Source organism: Trachurus japonicus, chromosome 2 (genome assembly GCF_045865225.1).
Source record: "Trachurus japonicus isolate A0001 chromosome 2, Traja_1.0".
Taxonomy (NCBI): domain Eukaryota; kingdom Metazoa; phylum Chordata; class Actinopteri; order Carangiformes; family Carangidae; genus Trachurus; species Trachurus japonicus.
Window position 1 is genome coordinate 3,032,687 of NC_140908.1, and position 18,549 is coordinate 3,051,235.

Sequence of the window (18,549 nt, forward strand, 5' to 3'; positions counted from 1 at the left end):
TAAACATTTCATGTTTATTGATGCTGGACCTCTGTCCACTGTGCACATATAAATCTGCCTGATCGTTGACCTTTGTCCTCGGTTTATTCAGGTTTTATGATTATAAAACCTGAATAAACCGAGGACAAAGGTGACAGAGCGGAGGCAGCAGTGTTCGACACATCTCACTCAGTCGACGGGCTTTTACTTTGGCAGATGTGATACAGATGTAAAGAAGAAGACAGATGAGGAACACTTGTCTCCCACTGACCACAGTAAGTACAGTCGTCATTACAGCTGCTAAGTAATAATAGAAGGATAAATCTAGATTTTCATGCTATGAAGAAAGAAATGACATGCAAGAGTGCTTCACGTGAGAAGATGGAAACATGAAAGCTCATTAGAGGCACTGAAATAGAATAAAAACATAGAATAATTACATAAAAAAGGGCAAAGTTTCGATTTTGAAGCCAAATCTGTGTTTTGATCCGATATACCATTACTTTAATTGACTATCTTTTCTCTGTCTAGTCCCACATCAGGGCGGCTGCAGATTAAATACAACATGGACAGGTAATCCATACTTACTACAATTTTTTATTCCTATTACTTTTATTTTATTATCAGGCTGTGGTGCTGATACTACTTGCAAAAACAACATATTATCCATGTATCTCTGTAGACGAGGCCTTATCACAGATCTTTGACCTTATGTTCCTTCTACTTAACTGAAGACATAAAAACAAAGTGTCATATAAAAAAGCTTTATAGACACACAGAGCCTGAACATTGTGCCAGGGAAGCGCTGTCCCCCTCTAGTGACGGTTTCACCAATACACCGGTGGATAACCCAAACCTGCTCTGCAAAAACATTAATTTGGAACATTTTGCACTGGCAAATATTTTAAAATTCTTCGAAAATCCTATATAATCTTATCAATATTAGATATTTATGCTACAAAGTACACACCATGCAGTGCATTAGTTAAATGTATTTAACATTTTATCACGTCCACGCCTGAGACTTGGTGTAAACCAACAAATGTGTTACAGTCCCTCCACCGGGATCCACCATGATGGACCTGACGCCCCTGATCCCAGCTGTGTGTCCATGAAGAGTGACCGGTCAAAACAAGACATAGTGAACTTAAAAGATGGACATTGTTCCAGCCGGACACAGAAGTAAGTGACATTATAGTGAAACAAACAGTAACTTAATCTGCACAACTCATTGTGCTTTTCTGTTTGGTGAATGCATGATTTAAGAAACTAAGTTTCTGCAAAGTGTTTAATATTTTGCAGTGAAGCATCTGCAACACTGATCAAACACAACTCCAATCTAATGTGTAGCATTTAGCAAATTGTATTTGTTCGTTTGTTGTTGTTTTTTAACTTGCATGTGTGTGTAATTGTCCATCCACCAGGATCCACCATGACGGACCTGAGCCCAGCTGTGTGTCCATGAAGAGTGACCGGTCAAAACAAGACATAGTGAACTTAAAAGACGGACATTGTTTCAGTCAGACAGAGAAGTAAGTGAAACAAACAGTTGTCAGTTAATTACTCCATCTGCACAACTCATTGTGCTTTTCTGTTTGGTGAAGAAACTCCAAGTTTCTGCAAAGTGTTTAATATTTTTGCAGTGAAGCATGTGCAACACCTAGCAAATTCTATTTATTTGTTGTTGTTGTTTTTATATCTTAAAGTACATGTGTGTGTAATTGTCTGTCCACCAGGATCCACCATGATGGACCTGAGCCCAGCTGTGTGTCCATGAAGAGTGACCGGTCAAAACAAGACATAGTGAACTTCAAAGACGAACAGAAGTAAGTTCTGGACTGTCTCACGATTACTGTCACAAGAAAATCATAATCTTTATCTCTTCATCTTTATGACATATTTATGACTTTATGAGAGGCAGCTACAAGAAACCAGCTCGCTGTGTCAATCATCTCCCTGTTACAGTCAATGGAGCATAAACATGATTTTGAAACGGTCTTTTTAGTCGCATAGTGTTGTTTTGTTCTTCCTCCAGTGTGGACGAGGTGTCAGACTTAAATCAGTTGAATGAAACCGATCTGGACTCCACTTTACAGGTCAGCATTTGGACTTCGAACGCGAGCTATGCATGAAATGAAAAACAAACATTCAGTTCAAGAAGATGCCTTCAGTGTCGTCTTCTTCAGTGTTAATGTCTAAATCGCACTTTTGTCTTTTATAGCTTTTTGATGACAGCATTAATACGTTTGTGAAAAATGAGCTTAAGAGGTTTCGGAGGGTTTTGAGCACTTGCCCAGACGACAAGAGGAGGAGGAGGGAGGATGAGGAGGTGGCTGATGGCGAGGATGAAGAGCAGATGAGGAGCAGAAGATCTTTTCTGAAGATCGCAGTGAGCTTCCTGAGGAGGATGAAGCAGGAGGAGCTGGCCGAGCGTCTGCAGAGCAGTAAGAGGATCTTCACATTTGACCATAATTTGCTGAGTTCATAACATGTTTAAGATATAACAACTGTGAATCTACTCATTGGTCTGAATCCTTGTTTGCTCCTTCAGGAGGTTCTGCTGCCATGTGCCAGGAAAAACACAAGTCCAACCTGGCTAAGAAGTTCAAGTGTGTGTTTGAGGGGATCTCTAAAGCAGGAAACCCAACGCTCCTGAACCAGATCTACACAGAGCTCTACATCACACAGGGAGGGACTGGAGAGGTCAATGATGAACATGAGGTCAGATGGATTGAAACAGCATCCAGGAAACAAGCTGGATTGGAAACGACCATCAGACAAGAAGACATCTTTAAAGTCCTACCTGGAAGAGACAAACCAACCAGAACAGTGATGACAAAGGGAGTGGCTGGCATTGGGAAAACAGTCTTAACTCAGAAGTTCACTCTGGACTGGGCTGAAGACAAAACCAACCAGGACATACACTTCACATTTCCCTTCACCTTCAGAGAGCTGAATGTGCTGAATGAGAAGAAGTTCAGCTTGGTGGAACTTGTTCATCACTTCTTCTCTGAAACCAAAGAAGCAGGAATCTGCAGGTTTGATCAGTTCCAGGTGGTCTTCATCTTTGACGGTCTGGACGAGTGTCGACTTCCTCTGGACTTCCACAACACTGAGATCCTGACTGATGTGACAGAGTCCACCTCAGTGGACGTGCTGCTGACCAACCTCATCAGGGGGAAACTGCTTCCCTCTGCTTGCCTCTGGATAACCACAAGACCTGCAGCAGCCAATCAGATCCCTCCTGAGTGTGTTGACATGGTGACAGAGGTCAGAGGGTTCACTGACCCACAGAAGGAGGAGTACTTCAGGAAGAGGTTCAAAGATGAGCAGCAGGCCAAGAAGATCATCTCCCACATCAAGACCTCACGAAGCCTCCACATCATGTGCCACATCCCAGTCTTCTGCTGGATCACTGCTACAGTTCTGGAGGAGCTGTTGAAGACCACAGAGGGAGGAGAGCTGCCAACCACCCTGACTGAGATGTACATCCACTTCCTGGTAGTTCAACTGAAACTGAAGAAGGTCAAGTATGATGGAGGAGCTGAGACGGATCCACACTGGAGTCCAGAGAGCACGAAGATGATTGAGTCTCTGGGAAAACTGGCTTTTGAGCAGCTGCAGAAAGGAAACCTGATCTTCTATGAATCAGACCTGACAGAGTGTGGCATCGATGTCACAGCAGCCTCAATGTACTCAGGAGTGTTCACACAGATCTTTAAAGAGGAGAGCGGCCTGTACCAGGACAAGGTGTTCTGCTTCGTCCATCTGAGTGTTCAGGAGTTTCTGGCTGCTCTTCATGTCCATCTGACCTTCATCAACTCTGGACTCAACCTGATGTCAAGAAAGAGATCAACCTCTTTTTGGTCTAAACTATTTCAAGACAAATGTGAACTGACTTGTTTCTACCAGAGCGCTGTGGATGAGGCCTTACAGAGTCCAAATGGACACCTGGACTTGTTCCTCCGCTTCCTCCTGGGTCTTTCATTGAAGACCAATCAGCGTCTTCTTCAGCTCCAGTTTGCGCACAAAGGAAGTATCTCACAGACCAATGAGGAGACGGTCCAACACATCAGGGAGAAGATTGGTCACACTCCTTCTGCAGAGAAAAGCATCAACCTGTTCCACTGTCTGAACGAACTGAACGATCGTTCTCTGGTGGAGCAGATCCAATTGTCCCTGAGTTCAGGACGTCTCTCCACAAACAAACTGTCTCCTGGTCAATGGGCGGCTCTGGTCTTCATCTTACTGTCATCTGAGGAAGATCTGGACGTGTTTGACCTGAAGAAATACTCTGCTTCAGAGGCGGCTCTTCTGAAGCTGATGCCAGTGGTCAAAGCTTCAAATAAAGTTCTGTAAGTGTAGAGGGAGTTGAATCATTTTAAGATACAGTGGCAAGAAAAAGAATGTGAACCCATTGGAATTTCTTGGTTTTCTGCATTAATTGGCCATTTAATGTATCCAATCTGCCTGCAATGGAAAGCAAAGCAATGGGTTCACATACTTTTCCTTGCCTCTGTAGTTTGGTCTGAGTGGAAAAGTGTCATCATGTTCTTGGTTGTTGTTGTTTCTTCAGACTGAGCGGCTGTAACCTCTCAGAGAGAAGCTGTGAAGCTCTGTCCTCAGTCCTCAGCTCCCAGTCCTCTAGTCTCAGACACCTGGACCTGAGTAACAACAACCTGCAGGACTCAGGAGTCAAGGTCCTGTCTGGTGGACTGAAGAGTCCACACTGTGGACTGGAGACTCTCAGGTGAGGATCTAACTCAGTCAGCGAAACACAAGAAAGATCTTCATGAAAGACAAGTAGTCAAGCCCCAACGTGATTCGGTTTCCTGAACAATTAACAATCAATCAATGCACTGTCTGTATCTGTGTGGATCCTGCTGATCTAAGTCTAGACTGTGAAGCTGATCTGATATACATTGTGCATGTTTTGAATGAAGGTTGTCAGGATGTCTAGTCACAGAGGAAGGCTGTGCTTCTCTGGCCTCAGCTCTGAGCTCCAACCCCTCCCATCTGAGAGAGCTGGACCTGAGCTACAACCATCCAGGAGCCTCAGGAGTGAAGCTGCTGTCGGCCGGACTGGAGAATCCAGACTGGAAACTGGAGACTCTCAGGTATGGAGAGGCCGCTGCCAAATATTTGAGCTGAATCCCACTGTCTTTAATGATCCTTGAAGTGAGATCTCAGGTTTTAGTGAGATGTAGGTGGATTTACACTTACACTTTACAAAGGTAGACAAAATTAGAGTAGTTACTGAGGAACTAATGAGGAGCAACACCTCATTTGTTCCTCATTAGTTCCTTGTCCGTTCCTCATTAGTTCCTCAGTAACTACTCTAATTGTAAAGTGTTACCAACAAGGAAATGTTCTTTCTTCCAGAGTGGAAAACTGTGGAGGCTGCAGGATGAGACCAGGTCTGAGGAAGTGTAAGTGTGTTTTTAACTACGAATGAAGAAAACAACTCTCCAACTACTTTGTTTACATCATCAACCAGGAGTTCTCTGTCGTGTTCTCTCCATCAGATTTCTGTGAACTGACGCTGGACTCGACCACGGCGCTACCAAAACTCAAACTGTCTGACGACAACAGGCAGGTGGCGGCGGTGAAGGAGGAGGAGCAGCCCCGTCCGGATCATCCAGACAGATTCGACCACTGGGGACAGATCCTGTGCTCCGCTGGTCTGACCGGCTGCTGTTACTGGGAGGTGGAGTGGGACGGCTGGGTCGACGTGGGCGTGACCTACAGAGGGATCCGGAGGAAAGGGGACGGGGCTGAGTCCAGGCTCGGAGGGAACCGCCAGTCCTGGGTTCTGGACTGTTCCACCGACGGTTTCATCATGTGTCACAAGAACAGCGGGACGTCGGTCCGTCCTCCGGCTTCCTGGTCCAACAGAGTGGGGGTGTACCTGGACTGGCCCGCTGGCACTCTGTCCTTCTACAGCGTTGGCCCTGACACACAGATCCACCTCCACACCATCAGCACCACCTTCACTGAACCCGTCCACGCTGCGTTCAGGATCCGGGACAAGTCGTCGCTGACACTCTGTCCACTGTGAAACGAAACCGTTCAAGAACTACTGACGACTTCCAATCAGTCATCAGACAGACAGAGATCTGATCTCCGCTCACTTAGAGCAAGAACCACGTTACTGTGATTGTGTCTGCTTCCCTCAGGTGATAAGTGTCGTGTTGTCAGACTGTGTCGGAAAGGAGGTGAAAAACGACGACCAGGAGTGCTAGTGTAGCGGTTTTGGTACTCATCATTGCGTTGTGTAGTTTTAACATATGAGGCAGACCTTCACCGTTGGCAATCTCGCCGTTCATTTTTCACACATGGACTGACCTGGCTGAGGAATCAACATTACAGTCAGTCCAGTTCTTCTTCTCACACGCACACATACACGGCTGTAAAGTGTAAAATGAAAAGAAAGTGCAGGTTAGCTAGCATGTGTAGCCCTAGCCATTTTGTAAACAAAAATAAGAGAAACACCGTCAACTTTTTATGAAAAAGGACGTGCTCGACCGTTCGGCAGCTATATGCTTAAGAAATACAACTTAAACCACCCCTTTTGTATTGAAATTAAAGTAATTAATGAAACAATGGCGGAGCTCGTAGCTTGTGCACCTACCACAGAGACAGTGAGGTCCGACTGCTGTTACCCCCCTGGGTGCACGACCCTAATCCACAGGGGTGATGCATTTAATTACCATAGGAAAAACAAGTTTTTGTGTTGTGTGGTGAGTTTTTATGGCAAGTGGAATCAAATTACCTTTTAACTCCGTTACACTAGCAGGCAGCAGCCCTTTATTAGCGTGCAGCCAGGTGGACATGAACAACCAAAGCACCCCTCACTGACCTGAGGAGGAAACCCCATGACACTCTTTTCTACATACTTCTGGCGCCCTCTAAGGGACATAGTGTGCAACACCTTGAACAGCAGGGCACTGTCTAACCTGACACCCTATTTAACCATACTTTAACATTTGCTGTGCTTTTCTCTTAAACACCACAATATGTTTAGACTTAGGCCTACTTTATTTTTTCTTACTGTTTTTACTATTGTTTTGCAACAAGACACCAAAGTAGATTCACTGTTCTGTATCGACATGGAAATAAAACTAAAGTTGACACAACTGAACGTGACACCTGTTTGTTATTGAACAGTTAAAGTTAATGAGGTGGTGATTGAGCTGTTTTATTGCTGTGTGTGAAACTTTATACATACATAGATGTAGGAATGTGGGGGTGAGGGTGGTGGGGACAGTGGAGAAGAGGAGGAGGAGCAGAGGAAGGGGTGGGGGGCAGTGGAGCAAATAACTGAGTTCTGTTGAAAATTTAAAGTTTCACCCAAGCCACTACAAGAGGAGATGATTAAGCTGTTTGGCTCCTCTAACACCTCACTGTATTTTTCAGTATTTGTTCTTTTTGTATTTGGTGTCTTGGGCGACATTCCCGCGCTGGCGCACAGGAAATAATGGTGCGCTCTGGGCAACCTGAAACTCGTGTTTTTCCGACCTGTGAAATTGTACCAGTTCGATCTGATATGAGTTTGACGGCACTTACAGGTCGAAAAAAACAAGAGTTACGGGTTGCCTGGAAGGCTACAAAGTCGTAAAACGGGTTCAAAAGCCTGCCGCAGCATAACACATTCCACTCTGTTTTACCTGTGTAGTAGGAACTTTCTAACACTGATTACTCGCAAACAAGATGAGCGTCTTACCAGTTTATTCACAAGTCACCAGTTGGAAAGATGCGCGCTGACTCTTAGGAAGAACTTGCTTATATAGCTACACATCACATCACTTCAACATCTGTCAATACGTCACTTCCTGACAGCTGCCCCCCTACATGGTCTGGCACCGTGCTGAGTGTAACAAAAACAGCCACGCAGGGTCATAAAGTGTCAAAACACTAAACAATACATTTCAAGGTTTGTTGTAAGGTTTTACCTTACATAGACTTAAACCCTTGTAACAGCTTTACATAGAATGTACAGAGAAAAGCTAAAATAGAGTACAGACCATATAAGGGAAAACCTCCAACAGTGTATTTTCCCAATACACCTGACAAAGAGAAGGGAGGTTGAGAAGTTATATAACACTGGAAATATTCTGCCCTTTGCAGATTTCAGCATTAAATTTGATATTGATGACAGAAAACAATACAATAATGTGGTCAAGGCAATTCCTCGAACTGTAATTGTGATGTCAAACAGCTTACTCCAAAGTGGTATAAACCTTTATCAATGAATTGTATCCATCTTCAACAAACAGAAACTCAATTTTAAACTTTTCCTCAAAAAAGGAAGCAGAGAACATTGGGCTCTATGCACATCCACGACTTCCTGAACTTAAGGCCAAACTGATTAATCCAGGTGTGTCTGGCCATTGTGACTACTCAGACACACCTGGATTAATCAGTTTGTCCAATAATGTAAGACAGGAAATAAAAGAGCAGCCTTACATTCAGGAAGTAGTGAGCTGGGCATAGAGCCCATTGCACCAAAAGTAAAGGAAGTACATTTTAAAATCCTCAATGGAATATACCCCTCTGCTGAATTTTTACACTGTCGTTTTGGTTTTGAATGCAACAACTGTCCATTTTGTGATGATGAAGTTGAAACCACAGAGCACTTGTTCTATGATTGCAGGTATGTTAATGTTTTTTGGGAGGATCTGAATGACTGGTTGTCTTCCAGATTTGCCAATTTCTCCGGTGTAAAGAAGGAGGATATTTTAGGAACCTTCAAATGACCTCGGAATCAACACAATAATTGTCCTTGGCAAATTCTTTATACACAAAAACAAAGTTATGAAGACAAGGCCCCGAATCTATGTCTTTCATAAGGAGCTGTGTCACCAGTTCTCTTCTTTAAAATGTATGGAAACAAAGAATGCTATTAAACTTCATGAATTAGTTCTTTTTTTCTCTCCCTCCTCCTATCTTTTCTTCTCTCTCTTTTTTCTTCTTCTTACAAGCAAACTTGAATCTTCTGTACTAATGAAGCTATTTCTAATGCTTGTCTGTAGCCTATGTTTATTTAGCATTGCACAATTGTTTTTGTAAATGTATCTATTGTTTATAGAAAAAAGAGTGACAGACGGTAGCGGTGGGCAGAAATCCTCTAGGGGGCGATAGAAGTTACGCACTACAGCTTTAAATTTGATAGGTCGAATGAAGTCACATGGTGGGAATGGCATGTCGTAGCCCAACTTTTAGGAGGCAAACATCTGAAATCACATGTGAATGCGCCTCCAGGATCCAGAGCTCCCAAACCTGTTCAGTTAATTTCTGCGTTTTAAAACTGCAACAATCAGTCAGCTGCGATGGCTGTAAACATACCAGGTCTGATAATGATGCTGATCTTCTACGTGCTCGTGATAGGAACTGGGATCTGGGCATCTCTGAAATCCAAGAGGATGGAGAGAAATACACAAAGTGGAAGAATTGAAGCCTCTTTGTTGGGAAACCGGAGTGTCAGCTTGGTGGTGGGGGTCTTCACGATGACAGGTGAGCTTTCATTTCATTTGTTTGTTTATTTGTAATGGGGACTCTGCGTATTCATGAACATACAAAATATAATTAGTTGTAACTGTGCCAGATGTAGCTCCAGAGCTAATTTCCATCTGTAGTCCTATGGTCCATGGTCGACTTAAAGCCTTAGATCTCTATTCATCCCAAAGGAAATTCAAGTATTCAGTAACAGAATAGAATTGAATAGAATAATAGAGTAAAATAAATACACTATATACATCCATATACAATTATGTACATCAATATGTTATGAGATAAAATACTAGGAATAGAATAAATAGGGGGAAAAACTGTACCAAATAAAATATGCATAATGTATAAACTGTAGAAAACTGTGCAAAGAGTTGTTTGTTATAATTGTTTTTCTAATTATGTATCTATGTGTTTTATTCAGCCACATTCGTTGGAGGTGGCTTCGTCATTGGCATCGCAGAGTCGGTCTATGACCCCACTCAAGGACTCATCTGGGCTCTCATTCCTGTACAAATATCAGTTTCCTTCATCATTGGTAGGTGCAAGTGTAAAATGGGATGTTTGTTTTGATCTGTATCAGACACAGGTTCGATGTTACACACAATTGGAGGTTGTTGCAGGAAGAAATGACAAGTGTTCACATGCAAAAAAACAACATACAAACACAAAACACTGAAATAAACATAAACAATAGACAGATCACAGATGTTGATAATGACAATAAATAATTAAGATTAAAGACACTGAGCTGTAACTGGACCAAGATGGCCAAAGTGCTATAAGATTAAAGTTTAAAGTGCGCTGTGCAATGAGCTACCTCCTCCTCTTAGAGTTTTAGAGTTGAGGAGGGAGACAGCAGATGGGATAAAGGATTTTTTTTATATATATATCTGTTGGTTTTGATTGGTGGAAGTCTGAAAAGGGAACCAGAAGGAAGAAGCTCAGATTGTTGGTATAGTGGATGGGAGCTGTCAGACAGGATGGATAGTGCTTTATTGTACAACCTTTTGTTGTACATATCCTTCAGGGTTTCTTGGTCCGTGCCAGTTATTTTACAGCAGACGTTGACCGCTCTGGACAGTAGATTTTTGTTTTTGATATTATGGGATTGAAACCAACAGAAAAAAGAAAAAGTGACTCAACATAGGAACAGTAAAACATGTTCCAACAGGGTCCTGTCAACCTGGAATTTTGCCATCTTCCTGTGACAGAACGACGCTGCTGGCTCTTCTTATATAATGAAACGGTCAGTCAGTCAGTTTCTTGTCAAGACTGGTACCTATAAGTACTTATAGGAATCCACCGATTCAATGTTTTTACCATGTATTAGTGTTAACAGGAGAAGGTTATTATCCTTCATCTTAAAAGCATTAATTTCTAAAAACGAGTCCTGACACCAGTGCATAAAATAATCAACAACTGGACCATGAGAGAATTCATCCCTGTTCAGCAGGACAGTGAACGTTACAGACATGTCAGACAATTTCCCATTTACTCTGACTTTTTGGGTCCTACACGTAAGGAAATCAAGTCTCCAGCCAGTAATACTATTATCCATGGAGAACTGGTCAATGAGTTTCTGGACAAGCAGATGAGGCTGGATAGTATTGAAGGCTGATGAGAAATCAACAAACAATAGTCTGGCAGGAGTGCTAGAGCCCTCAAGGTGCAAATTTAAAGGAGTTTCTAACAGTGTGGACAGAGTTTCTTTTAAGGTGGCTCCTACTTTACTAAAATCATGCAACTCAAATCTGCAATAACATTTATTTAGCTCATTTGCCAGGACTTGATCTGAGGAGAAGCCCACTAAAGGCACTTTTTTCCTGGTTTCATTAGTTTGCCTCATCATTAACTTGAGGCAGAGCCCAGATTGTTGTTACTTAGTTTATTTTAAACTTTCTGTTTGCAGCGCAGTTTAGCCCTTCTGGTCTCCTGTTTAATCTCTTTTTGGACAGCCTCAAGCTCTAAGAGATTTCCAGTTTTAAAATTTTGTTTCTTTTTATTTAGTAGCATTTTCAAGTTTTTACTAACCCAAGGTGTTAACTGAACACAATCTAATACAGTTATATAGACGTTATCCATATTAAACCAATCTGCCATGCCTGTTTAACACCTCTGTATTCAGCAGAGCTCTATTATGGAGGATTCGATCCACCTTTGACCTTTAACCCCCCCCCCTCCCTTTCTCTTTCATCTCTTGAAAGGTGGACTGTTTTTTGCAAAACCGATGAGGGAGAGCAAGTACATCAGTATGATGGATCCCTTTCAGAGGAAGTATGGAAGAAAACTGACTGCGGTTCTCTCCATTGTTCCCATCATGGCAGAAATAGTCTGGATCCCCCCGTTAATGATTTCCTTAGGTAGGCTACACGTTCACACACTCACTTGTTTTTTTCCATCATACTTTTTATGTTTTGAGCTGTTTGTTTTCTCTGCTGCAGGAGCATCCATTAGTGTAGTTCTGGATCTGCCCTTCAGTGTGTGTGTGTGGATCTCGGCCGCGGTGGCCATCACCTACACCGTCCTGGGGGGGCTGTACTCAGTCGCTTACACTGACGTTATCCAGATTTCACTGGTGCTCTTAAGCTTGGTGAGTTGAAACTGAAGAGATGACGCAGTTGAGATGTCTATGGATATTCTCATTCGTCCAGGTCATCGTTCTTTTCTGTGCAAATTGAATCGTAGGCAACTGGACTTGTATTTGTCTGGGAAGACGTTTCACCTCTTATCCAAGGGGCTTCATCAGTTCGTACACAACAAGTCTCACTAGTTCGCACTAGCTAGGCAAAGACAGTGGAGTTTGCCCTTCTGTGTTGGGCCATGCGTTTGTTTAAAGGTTGTTTTGTCTCCCCAATGTATATGTCCCTGTATTCCTCACTGCATTGGACAGCATATATCAGGTTGTTTTTCTGGCTGTGTGTTATCCTGTCTTTTGGATGTACCAGGTTTTGCCTGAGAGTGTTACCACGTTTGAAACAAACAAGGATTTGATGTTTGTTAAAGATTCTCCTGAGTCTCTCTGAGACCCCAGACACATATGGCTCAGTGTTAGTATTCTTTCTGGAGCGTGTTACTGTTTTGCCAAAAGTCCAACTTGGATAGCCACAAGTTTTCAGGGCTCCCCTTAGATGTTTATGCTCTTCTGTTTTGGCCCGAGTGGAGGTCGGTGGGGTTTTAAACACACCCACAGGTAATCTGGTGACCGCTCCCATAGAGGTTAAATACCTGAGTCTTACTCCACTGTCTTTGCCTAGCTAGTGCCGACTAGTGAGACTTGTTGCGTACGAACTGATGAAGCCACTTGGATAAGAGGCGAAACGTCTTCCCAGACAAATACAAGTCCAGTAGCCTACGACTCAATTTGCACAGAAGAAAAAAAAAAAAAGACGCAGTTGAGATGTATTTGTCTTTGTCTTGATGATTTCCTCTTTGCACAGTGGCTGTGTGTTCCCTTTGTTCTGACAAGCCACGCTCACACTGCCATCGCCGTGACGGCAGACAACCACACACACCAACCCTCTTGGCTCGGCCACCTAGAGTCTGGCGATGTTGGGAGGTGGATTGACAGTTTCCTGGTGATGGTAAGATGACAAACACACCTAAACACAGGGTTTCTACACTTTTTCCAGATTCTAATTACCAGACTTCTCTGTAAAAAATATAAAATAATTTGTGACATTTGAGTAATTAGATGTGTATCATGTATTATGCAATTAATCTTTTGTTTTCATTGTTCTGAATTTGTGCACTGCAAAAACTCAAAATCTTTCCAAGAATATTTGTCTTCTTTCTTGTCAAAATGTCTCATTTCTGGTCAAAACTAAACTCTTTCCACTTAAAGGTCCCATATTATGCTGTTTTTCAACTATTTCACATGGTTCTAAGTTGTCCAACCATATAGTATTCCTAGTGTATTGTCCCCAAATCAATCTGCAGCTCTACATCTCAGTAATCTAAAAGTGGCTCTCCAGAGCTCTCCTGAGAACGAGCCATTTCTGTGTCTGCACCTTGAAATGCAAATAAGATGTGTAAACCACATCCACTCCACAGCTGTCACGGGGAGAGGGTGTGGTTTTCACTACAGGTACATGTGCCAGTGTTGACATTGGGACAGGGGTGGGCATTGATTTCCAAAAAAAAAAAATTCTGAGACTGGCATCTTGTCTGAAAAAATGTAAATGTTCTTTCTATTTTTTTTCTTTCTTTTTTTTTACTGTGGCAGAAGGAGAAACATGGAGAGACTCATCAGAAAGTTCTGTGTGAAACTGTCAAATAAAAAAAAAACAAGTGAAACTGAGGAGCAGCACAAACTGTGCACTGTTGTACGGACTGATGAGAAGCTACTGGAGAATATTGAGGTGGTTTTGCGCCGGGAGAGGAGACTTCCTCGTTCAGATGTCTCTCATTCTGTGATGAGGACGCTGCGCTGATGAGAAGCGGTATCATTCCAACATTCTCTGATCAGCGATTTCATTTTTAATGACATGCGGCTGTTTTTCAGTCAATGATTCAAATCGATCATCTGGCGGCCGCGGTACCGACGGCTCCTCCCGTATCTACCGCATCTTCATGTCAAATAACGGACATACATGTGTGTGTGTGCAGAGTGCGAATTATACAATGACAATTGGGGGGGGGTCAACATTTTACACAGCGCACCTGGACTCAGTCCCAGTATCTCGGGTTCATGGTCAGTGACGCGCGCAGATTCAGGCAATGAAATGGTTTAGTCCACTAGGGGGGTCTGACATTTTACTACAAGCATCTTCCTGGCATGACTATGGAAATACTGTATATTGTAGTATTTATGATTACTAATAAGAAAGATAAATGTTTAAACTCCCCCTATTTGTTATTTGTACCTCTTTTAGGGGGGTCGCAGTCGTAATTAGGGGGGTCAAATCCCCCCAAACCCCCCTGTAATTCGCACTATGTGTGTGTGTGGATTGGGGGGGTGTCGCTGTTCCGGAAAAGTGTCAGCGGGCGGAGCTCACATTTTTCCAGACTGGCCCAGGGGGAGTATAAGGAAGTACCGGGAGGTGGAGTCACTTGAGTTCAGCGCATCAATGAAGGGAGTGAACAGACTTTTTTCACCTCCAGGCGTCATAGAAAGGCCACGGGAACACATAGGACCACTACAAAACCTGTAGAAAGTGGATTTTGCATAATATGGGCCCTTTAAAATAAGACTCATCACCTAAAAATCATCATTTTCACTTGTTTCAAACAAAGTTTCACTTGAAATAAGTAAAAGAATCTCCCACTGAAAGCAAGAAAAAAAAAAAACTTGCCCCATTATCAGATTATTTCAAGTGAAAATATGCTTGAAAGAAGTAAAAAAGTGTCTAAAAACAAGCTACTTTTTCAACATGATGAGTCTAATTTTAAGTATAGGTAGATTTGTTTTGACTAGAAATGACATTTTGACTAGAAATAAGACAAGTATTCTTGGTTGGATTTTGAGTTTTTGCAGTGTGTGCCATTATGTCACCAAATAATTTCCAGGAGACTGTACGTCGGTACAAGAGCGCATACAAAATAATTAACCCAAATAACTTCAGATCAGACAAAACCCAGATAAACATATTTCCATGTAATAGTTTCCATTTTCCATACTTTTCCACAGACCTGTAAAAGTAGGCCTATAAAATCAAATTCCATACTTTTCATACTTGCGTAGGAAAGGCAAAGAAGTTACTAGTAGGTGTAGTAGAGTAATGTAATAGAAAGAATGGGTTGTTCCAGATGTTGTTTAGAAGAACAGGGTACTTTGATTTAAAAAAAAAAAAAGGATAAAATGCAGTTTCAGTTGGTTCCCATTGCCTTGTTTGACAGTCAGCGGGAGCCATGGCTGGTCAGGACTTCCATCAGAGGACGTTGTCATCCAGCTCCACCTCCACCGCCAGAACCATCTGCTTCATCGCAGCAGGAGCCGTCATCATCCTCGGAATCCCACCGACGCTGATCGGAGCTGTGGCAGCTTCGACAGGTGATCAGTCAAGTTGTGTTGACGTTAAAGGGATAGTTCAATATTTTGGCAAATTGGCCCATTGCCATAATCCATATAGTTTTAGCAGTAGGTTTGTTACGTTTAATTGTCGGTGCAAGCTATTTTTAGAATGGCGGAGCAGAGCCGTGAGCTGCTCAGAGCCACACTACGGAGGCTCATGGGATTTCTCGGTTTCAAATACACAATCCAACAACTCCACAACGCTCTGGTGGACAAGTTGTGACCTGCACATTCACCACGCTATGAGATAATAACACAACGTTACCAGACAGAGTTGTTTTAGAGGGAAATTCATGCAAAACCGCTGATGTGTGTTGCCTTCAGGGACAGTTTTTCATCATCAGTCTCTGTATTTCCCTCTAAAACAACTCTGTCTGGTAACGTTGTGTTATTATCTCATAGCGTGGTGAATGTGCAGGTCACAACTTGTCCACCAGAGCGTTGTGGAGTTGTTGGATTGTGTATTTGATGAGTTTGATGAGGGAAACCAAGAAATCCCATGAGCCTCGGTAGCGTAGCTCTGAGCAGCTCACGGCTCTGCTCCGCCGTTCTAAAAACAGCTTGCACCGACAATTAAAGGTAACGAATCTACTGCTATGACTATAGGGATTATGGCAATGGGCCAATTTGCCAAAATGTTGAACTATCCCTTTTAAAAAATATAATAATTTTTCTTGTGGCTAATGTGTTTCTCAGACTGGAACTCTACCTCGTACGGCTCTCCCTCTCCTTACGATCGAGGGATGTCTGCCATGGTGTTGCCCATCACCCTCCAGCATTTTACCCCGACCCCGGTTTTCGCTGTCGGCATCGGAGCCATTGCTGCCGCGGTGATGTCGTCCACTGACTCCTATCTTTTATCTGCGACCACCATCTTCACCACCAACATCTACCAGACCATCAGAAGCCAGGTAAAAACAAACAGGGGTCTGACTGGGGGAGTCGATTCCATCACTGGCCCTTTGCTGCATGTCATCCCCATTTCCTGTCTCTCTAGTTGTCCTATAAATTAACCCTCCTGTTGTCCTTCTTCCTTCCTTGACCTAATCTGTTCCCTCCCTCCATATTTCTTTCCGTCCTTTTTCCTTCCTTCGTTCCACAATCCTTCCTTCCCTCCCTTCGTCCTTACTTCTTCCTTCCTTTTTCACCCAATTGACCCAATCTGTTCCCTTCCTCCTCCATCCTTCCTTCGTCCATCCTTCTGCTTCCTTTCTTGACCTAAACTGTTCCTTCCCTCCATTTTTCTTTCCTTCCTTTTTCCCTTCCTTCATCCTTACTTCTTCTTCCTTCCTCTTTTGATCTAATTGACCCAATATGTTCCCTCCCTCCTTATTTCTTTCCGTCCTTTTTCCTTCCTTCGTTCCACAATCCTTCCTTCCTTCCTTCCCTTTGTCCTTACTTCTTCCTTCCTTTTTGACCCAATTGACCCAATCTTTTCATCTATCTTATACTTCCTTTTTCCCTTCCTTCTTTCCTCCCATCTCTCCCTTTGTCCTTCCGTCCTTCTCTGACCCATTAAAGGCACAAAAGCCCCAAAAAATATACTTGAAAAAAACAAAAAAACAGCGTGGAAGTGGCTTTAATCCACTGACGGTTGTTTCTACATTTGTAAATATTCACTGAGGTTTCATGTGCTCTTCTGTTCAGGCATCGGATAAAGAACTGCAGTGGGTGATCCGTATCTCTATAGTGGTTGGAGGGCTTGTGGGAACATCCATCACCTACCTGAAGGGCAGCGTGCTGCTCTTTTGGATGCTGGGCGCAGACCTGTCTTACACGCTTTTACTCCCCCAAGTCATCTGCATCCTCTTCATCAAGGTTTCCAACGGCTACGGAGCTGTCGTGGGCCTCCTCGTCGCCGTGGTGATGAGAGTACTGTGTGGCGACTCTTTATTAGGCCTCCCCGTGGTCCTCTGTTTCCCAGGTTGCGTTTTAAAGGACGGCGTTTACACTCAGCGCTTTCCCTACAGGACGGCGTGCATGCTGTCTTCGCTGGCGTGCATCCCGTTGTTCTCGCACGTGGCCTCGCTGCTGTTTCACAAGGGCGTCCTGCCCCGGAGGTGGGACGTGTTCGAGGTGGCCTCCCATGGAGCGCCAGCAGATGGTGCCAGAGACAATGCTGATGCAAATGAGGAAAACGATGAAAATGAAATATTTGATCTGAAACCGTGATGTATTTTTCTTGCTTTGTTACAATGTACTTTTTGTGTCTGTTTATGTAATGGAATGGTTGGATTTTTTTTTTTTTTTTGCTATTAGTAGGGAGGTTAAGCCCAAAAAATAGGCCTTTGACTTCAAGTCATGATGCAAAGGTCCCCTTTGGCATGGAAGTACCTTAGGGTCATACAAATAAATCTATCTTGTCTATCAAGACACAAGTGAGATCACACCTTGTATCCGAAATAAACACGTTTTTAAAATGCCTTTTTTAAATTGAGAAAACGCATGCTAAAGGCACATTCCATTTAGAATGTCCTGATGCTTTCAGCTCCTGGATGAGATCTACAGCTTCTGAGACAACATGCAGCTGCTTGTGTGACAGGATATTGGGTTTTATTAATGTAAAAACATTAATACAACTATACTGATACTGATTTGTTGAACATCAGACAGAGTGCAACAAATATAGCCTGCAAGTAGTTAAATAATAAAATGTAATTCATATCACAGTGGTGTCAGGAAAGACCAATTAGCCAAATATTGTGTTGGTCAAAATATAGGCCTACCTATAACTAGTTACTGCTTGTGCATGTTGATTTAAAAAAGTTGAATTTACATGTGTTTGACCCATTCTGGGTCATATTAGAAGTCAACTTAAAGTCAAAGGAAAAATGTTTTTACTGTTCTCAAATGTAAAAATGGGTCACATTGGACCCTCTACATAATTGAAGGCTTATATAACCTGCTACTGAAAACATTTTACATTGTGCTCCTAAAGTAAACTAACAGATTTTAGTGTAGAGCGCCCTTAATAAGGAATGTTCAGCTTTTATGTACCGGTACAGATAGGGAAGTTTAGGTTCGCAGCTCCCACATGCAGCATATGATTA

At 42.8% G+C, this 18,549-nt stretch overlaps 2 protein-coding genes across 2 annotated transcripts in view; both read left to right on the forward strand.

Annotated features, from left to right (window-relative positions):
• The window catches only part of LOC146990559 (uncharacterized), a 22,278-nt gene extending 15,296 nt beyond the window's left edge, over positions 1-6,982 (forward strand). Inside the window, exons 14-23 of the mRNA XM_085804177.1 lie at positions 1,404-1,511; positions 1,716-1,805; positions 2,015-2,075; positions 2,201-2,423; positions 2,531-4,334; positions 4,556-4,729; positions 4,923-5,096; positions 5,362-5,408; positions 5,505-6,228; positions 6,780-6,982. Coding sequence (XP_085660303.1) covers positions 1,404-1,511; positions 1,716-1,805; positions 2,015-2,075; positions 2,201-2,423; positions 2,531-4,334; positions 4,556-4,729; positions 4,923-5,096; positions 5,362-5,408; positions 5,505-6,037 — 3,214 coding nt within the window. The 3' untranslated portion in view covers positions 6,038-6,228; positions 6,780-6,982. The remainder of the gene's footprint in view (positions 1-1,403; positions 1,512-1,715; positions 1,806-2,014; positions 2,076-2,200; positions 2,424-2,530; positions 4,335-4,555; positions 4,730-4,922; positions 5,097-5,361; positions 5,409-5,504; positions 6,229-6,779) is intronic.
• Positions 6,983-9,199: 2,217 nt separating this feature from the next.
• Positions 9,200-17,671, forward strand: LOC146990561 (high affinity choline transporter 1-like). The gene is made up of 8 exons (XM_085804192.1): positions 9,200-9,492; positions 9,911-10,024; positions 11,694-11,849; positions 11,931-12,079; positions 12,927-13,070; positions 15,325-15,478; positions 16,196-16,410; positions 17,147-17,671. The coding sequence occupies exons 1-8, from the start codon at positions 9,309-9,311 to the stop codon at positions 17,669-17,671; spliced, it is 1,641 nt and encodes a 546-aa protein (XP_085660318.1). The 5' UTR covers positions 9,200-9,308.
• The last annotated feature ends 878 nt before the right edge of the window (positions 17,672-18,549 follow it).

What these genes read in the sequence shown, in the direction of transcription:
- LOC146990561 (XM_085804192.1), top strand. Translation starts at nt 9,309, where the DNA reads ATGGCTGTAAACATACCAGGTCTGATAATGATGCTGATCTTCTACGTG. An exon ending in TTGACAGTTTCCTGGTGATG is followed by an intron (nt 13,071 to 15,324) that starts GTAAGATGACAA and finishes CTTGTTTGACAG; the next exon opens with TCAGCGGGAGCCATGGCTGG. An exon ending in AGCTGTGGCAGCTTCGACAG is followed by an intron (nt 15,479 to 16,195) that starts GTGATCAGTCAA and finishes TGTGTTTCTCAG; the next exon opens with ACTGGAACTCTACCTCGTAC.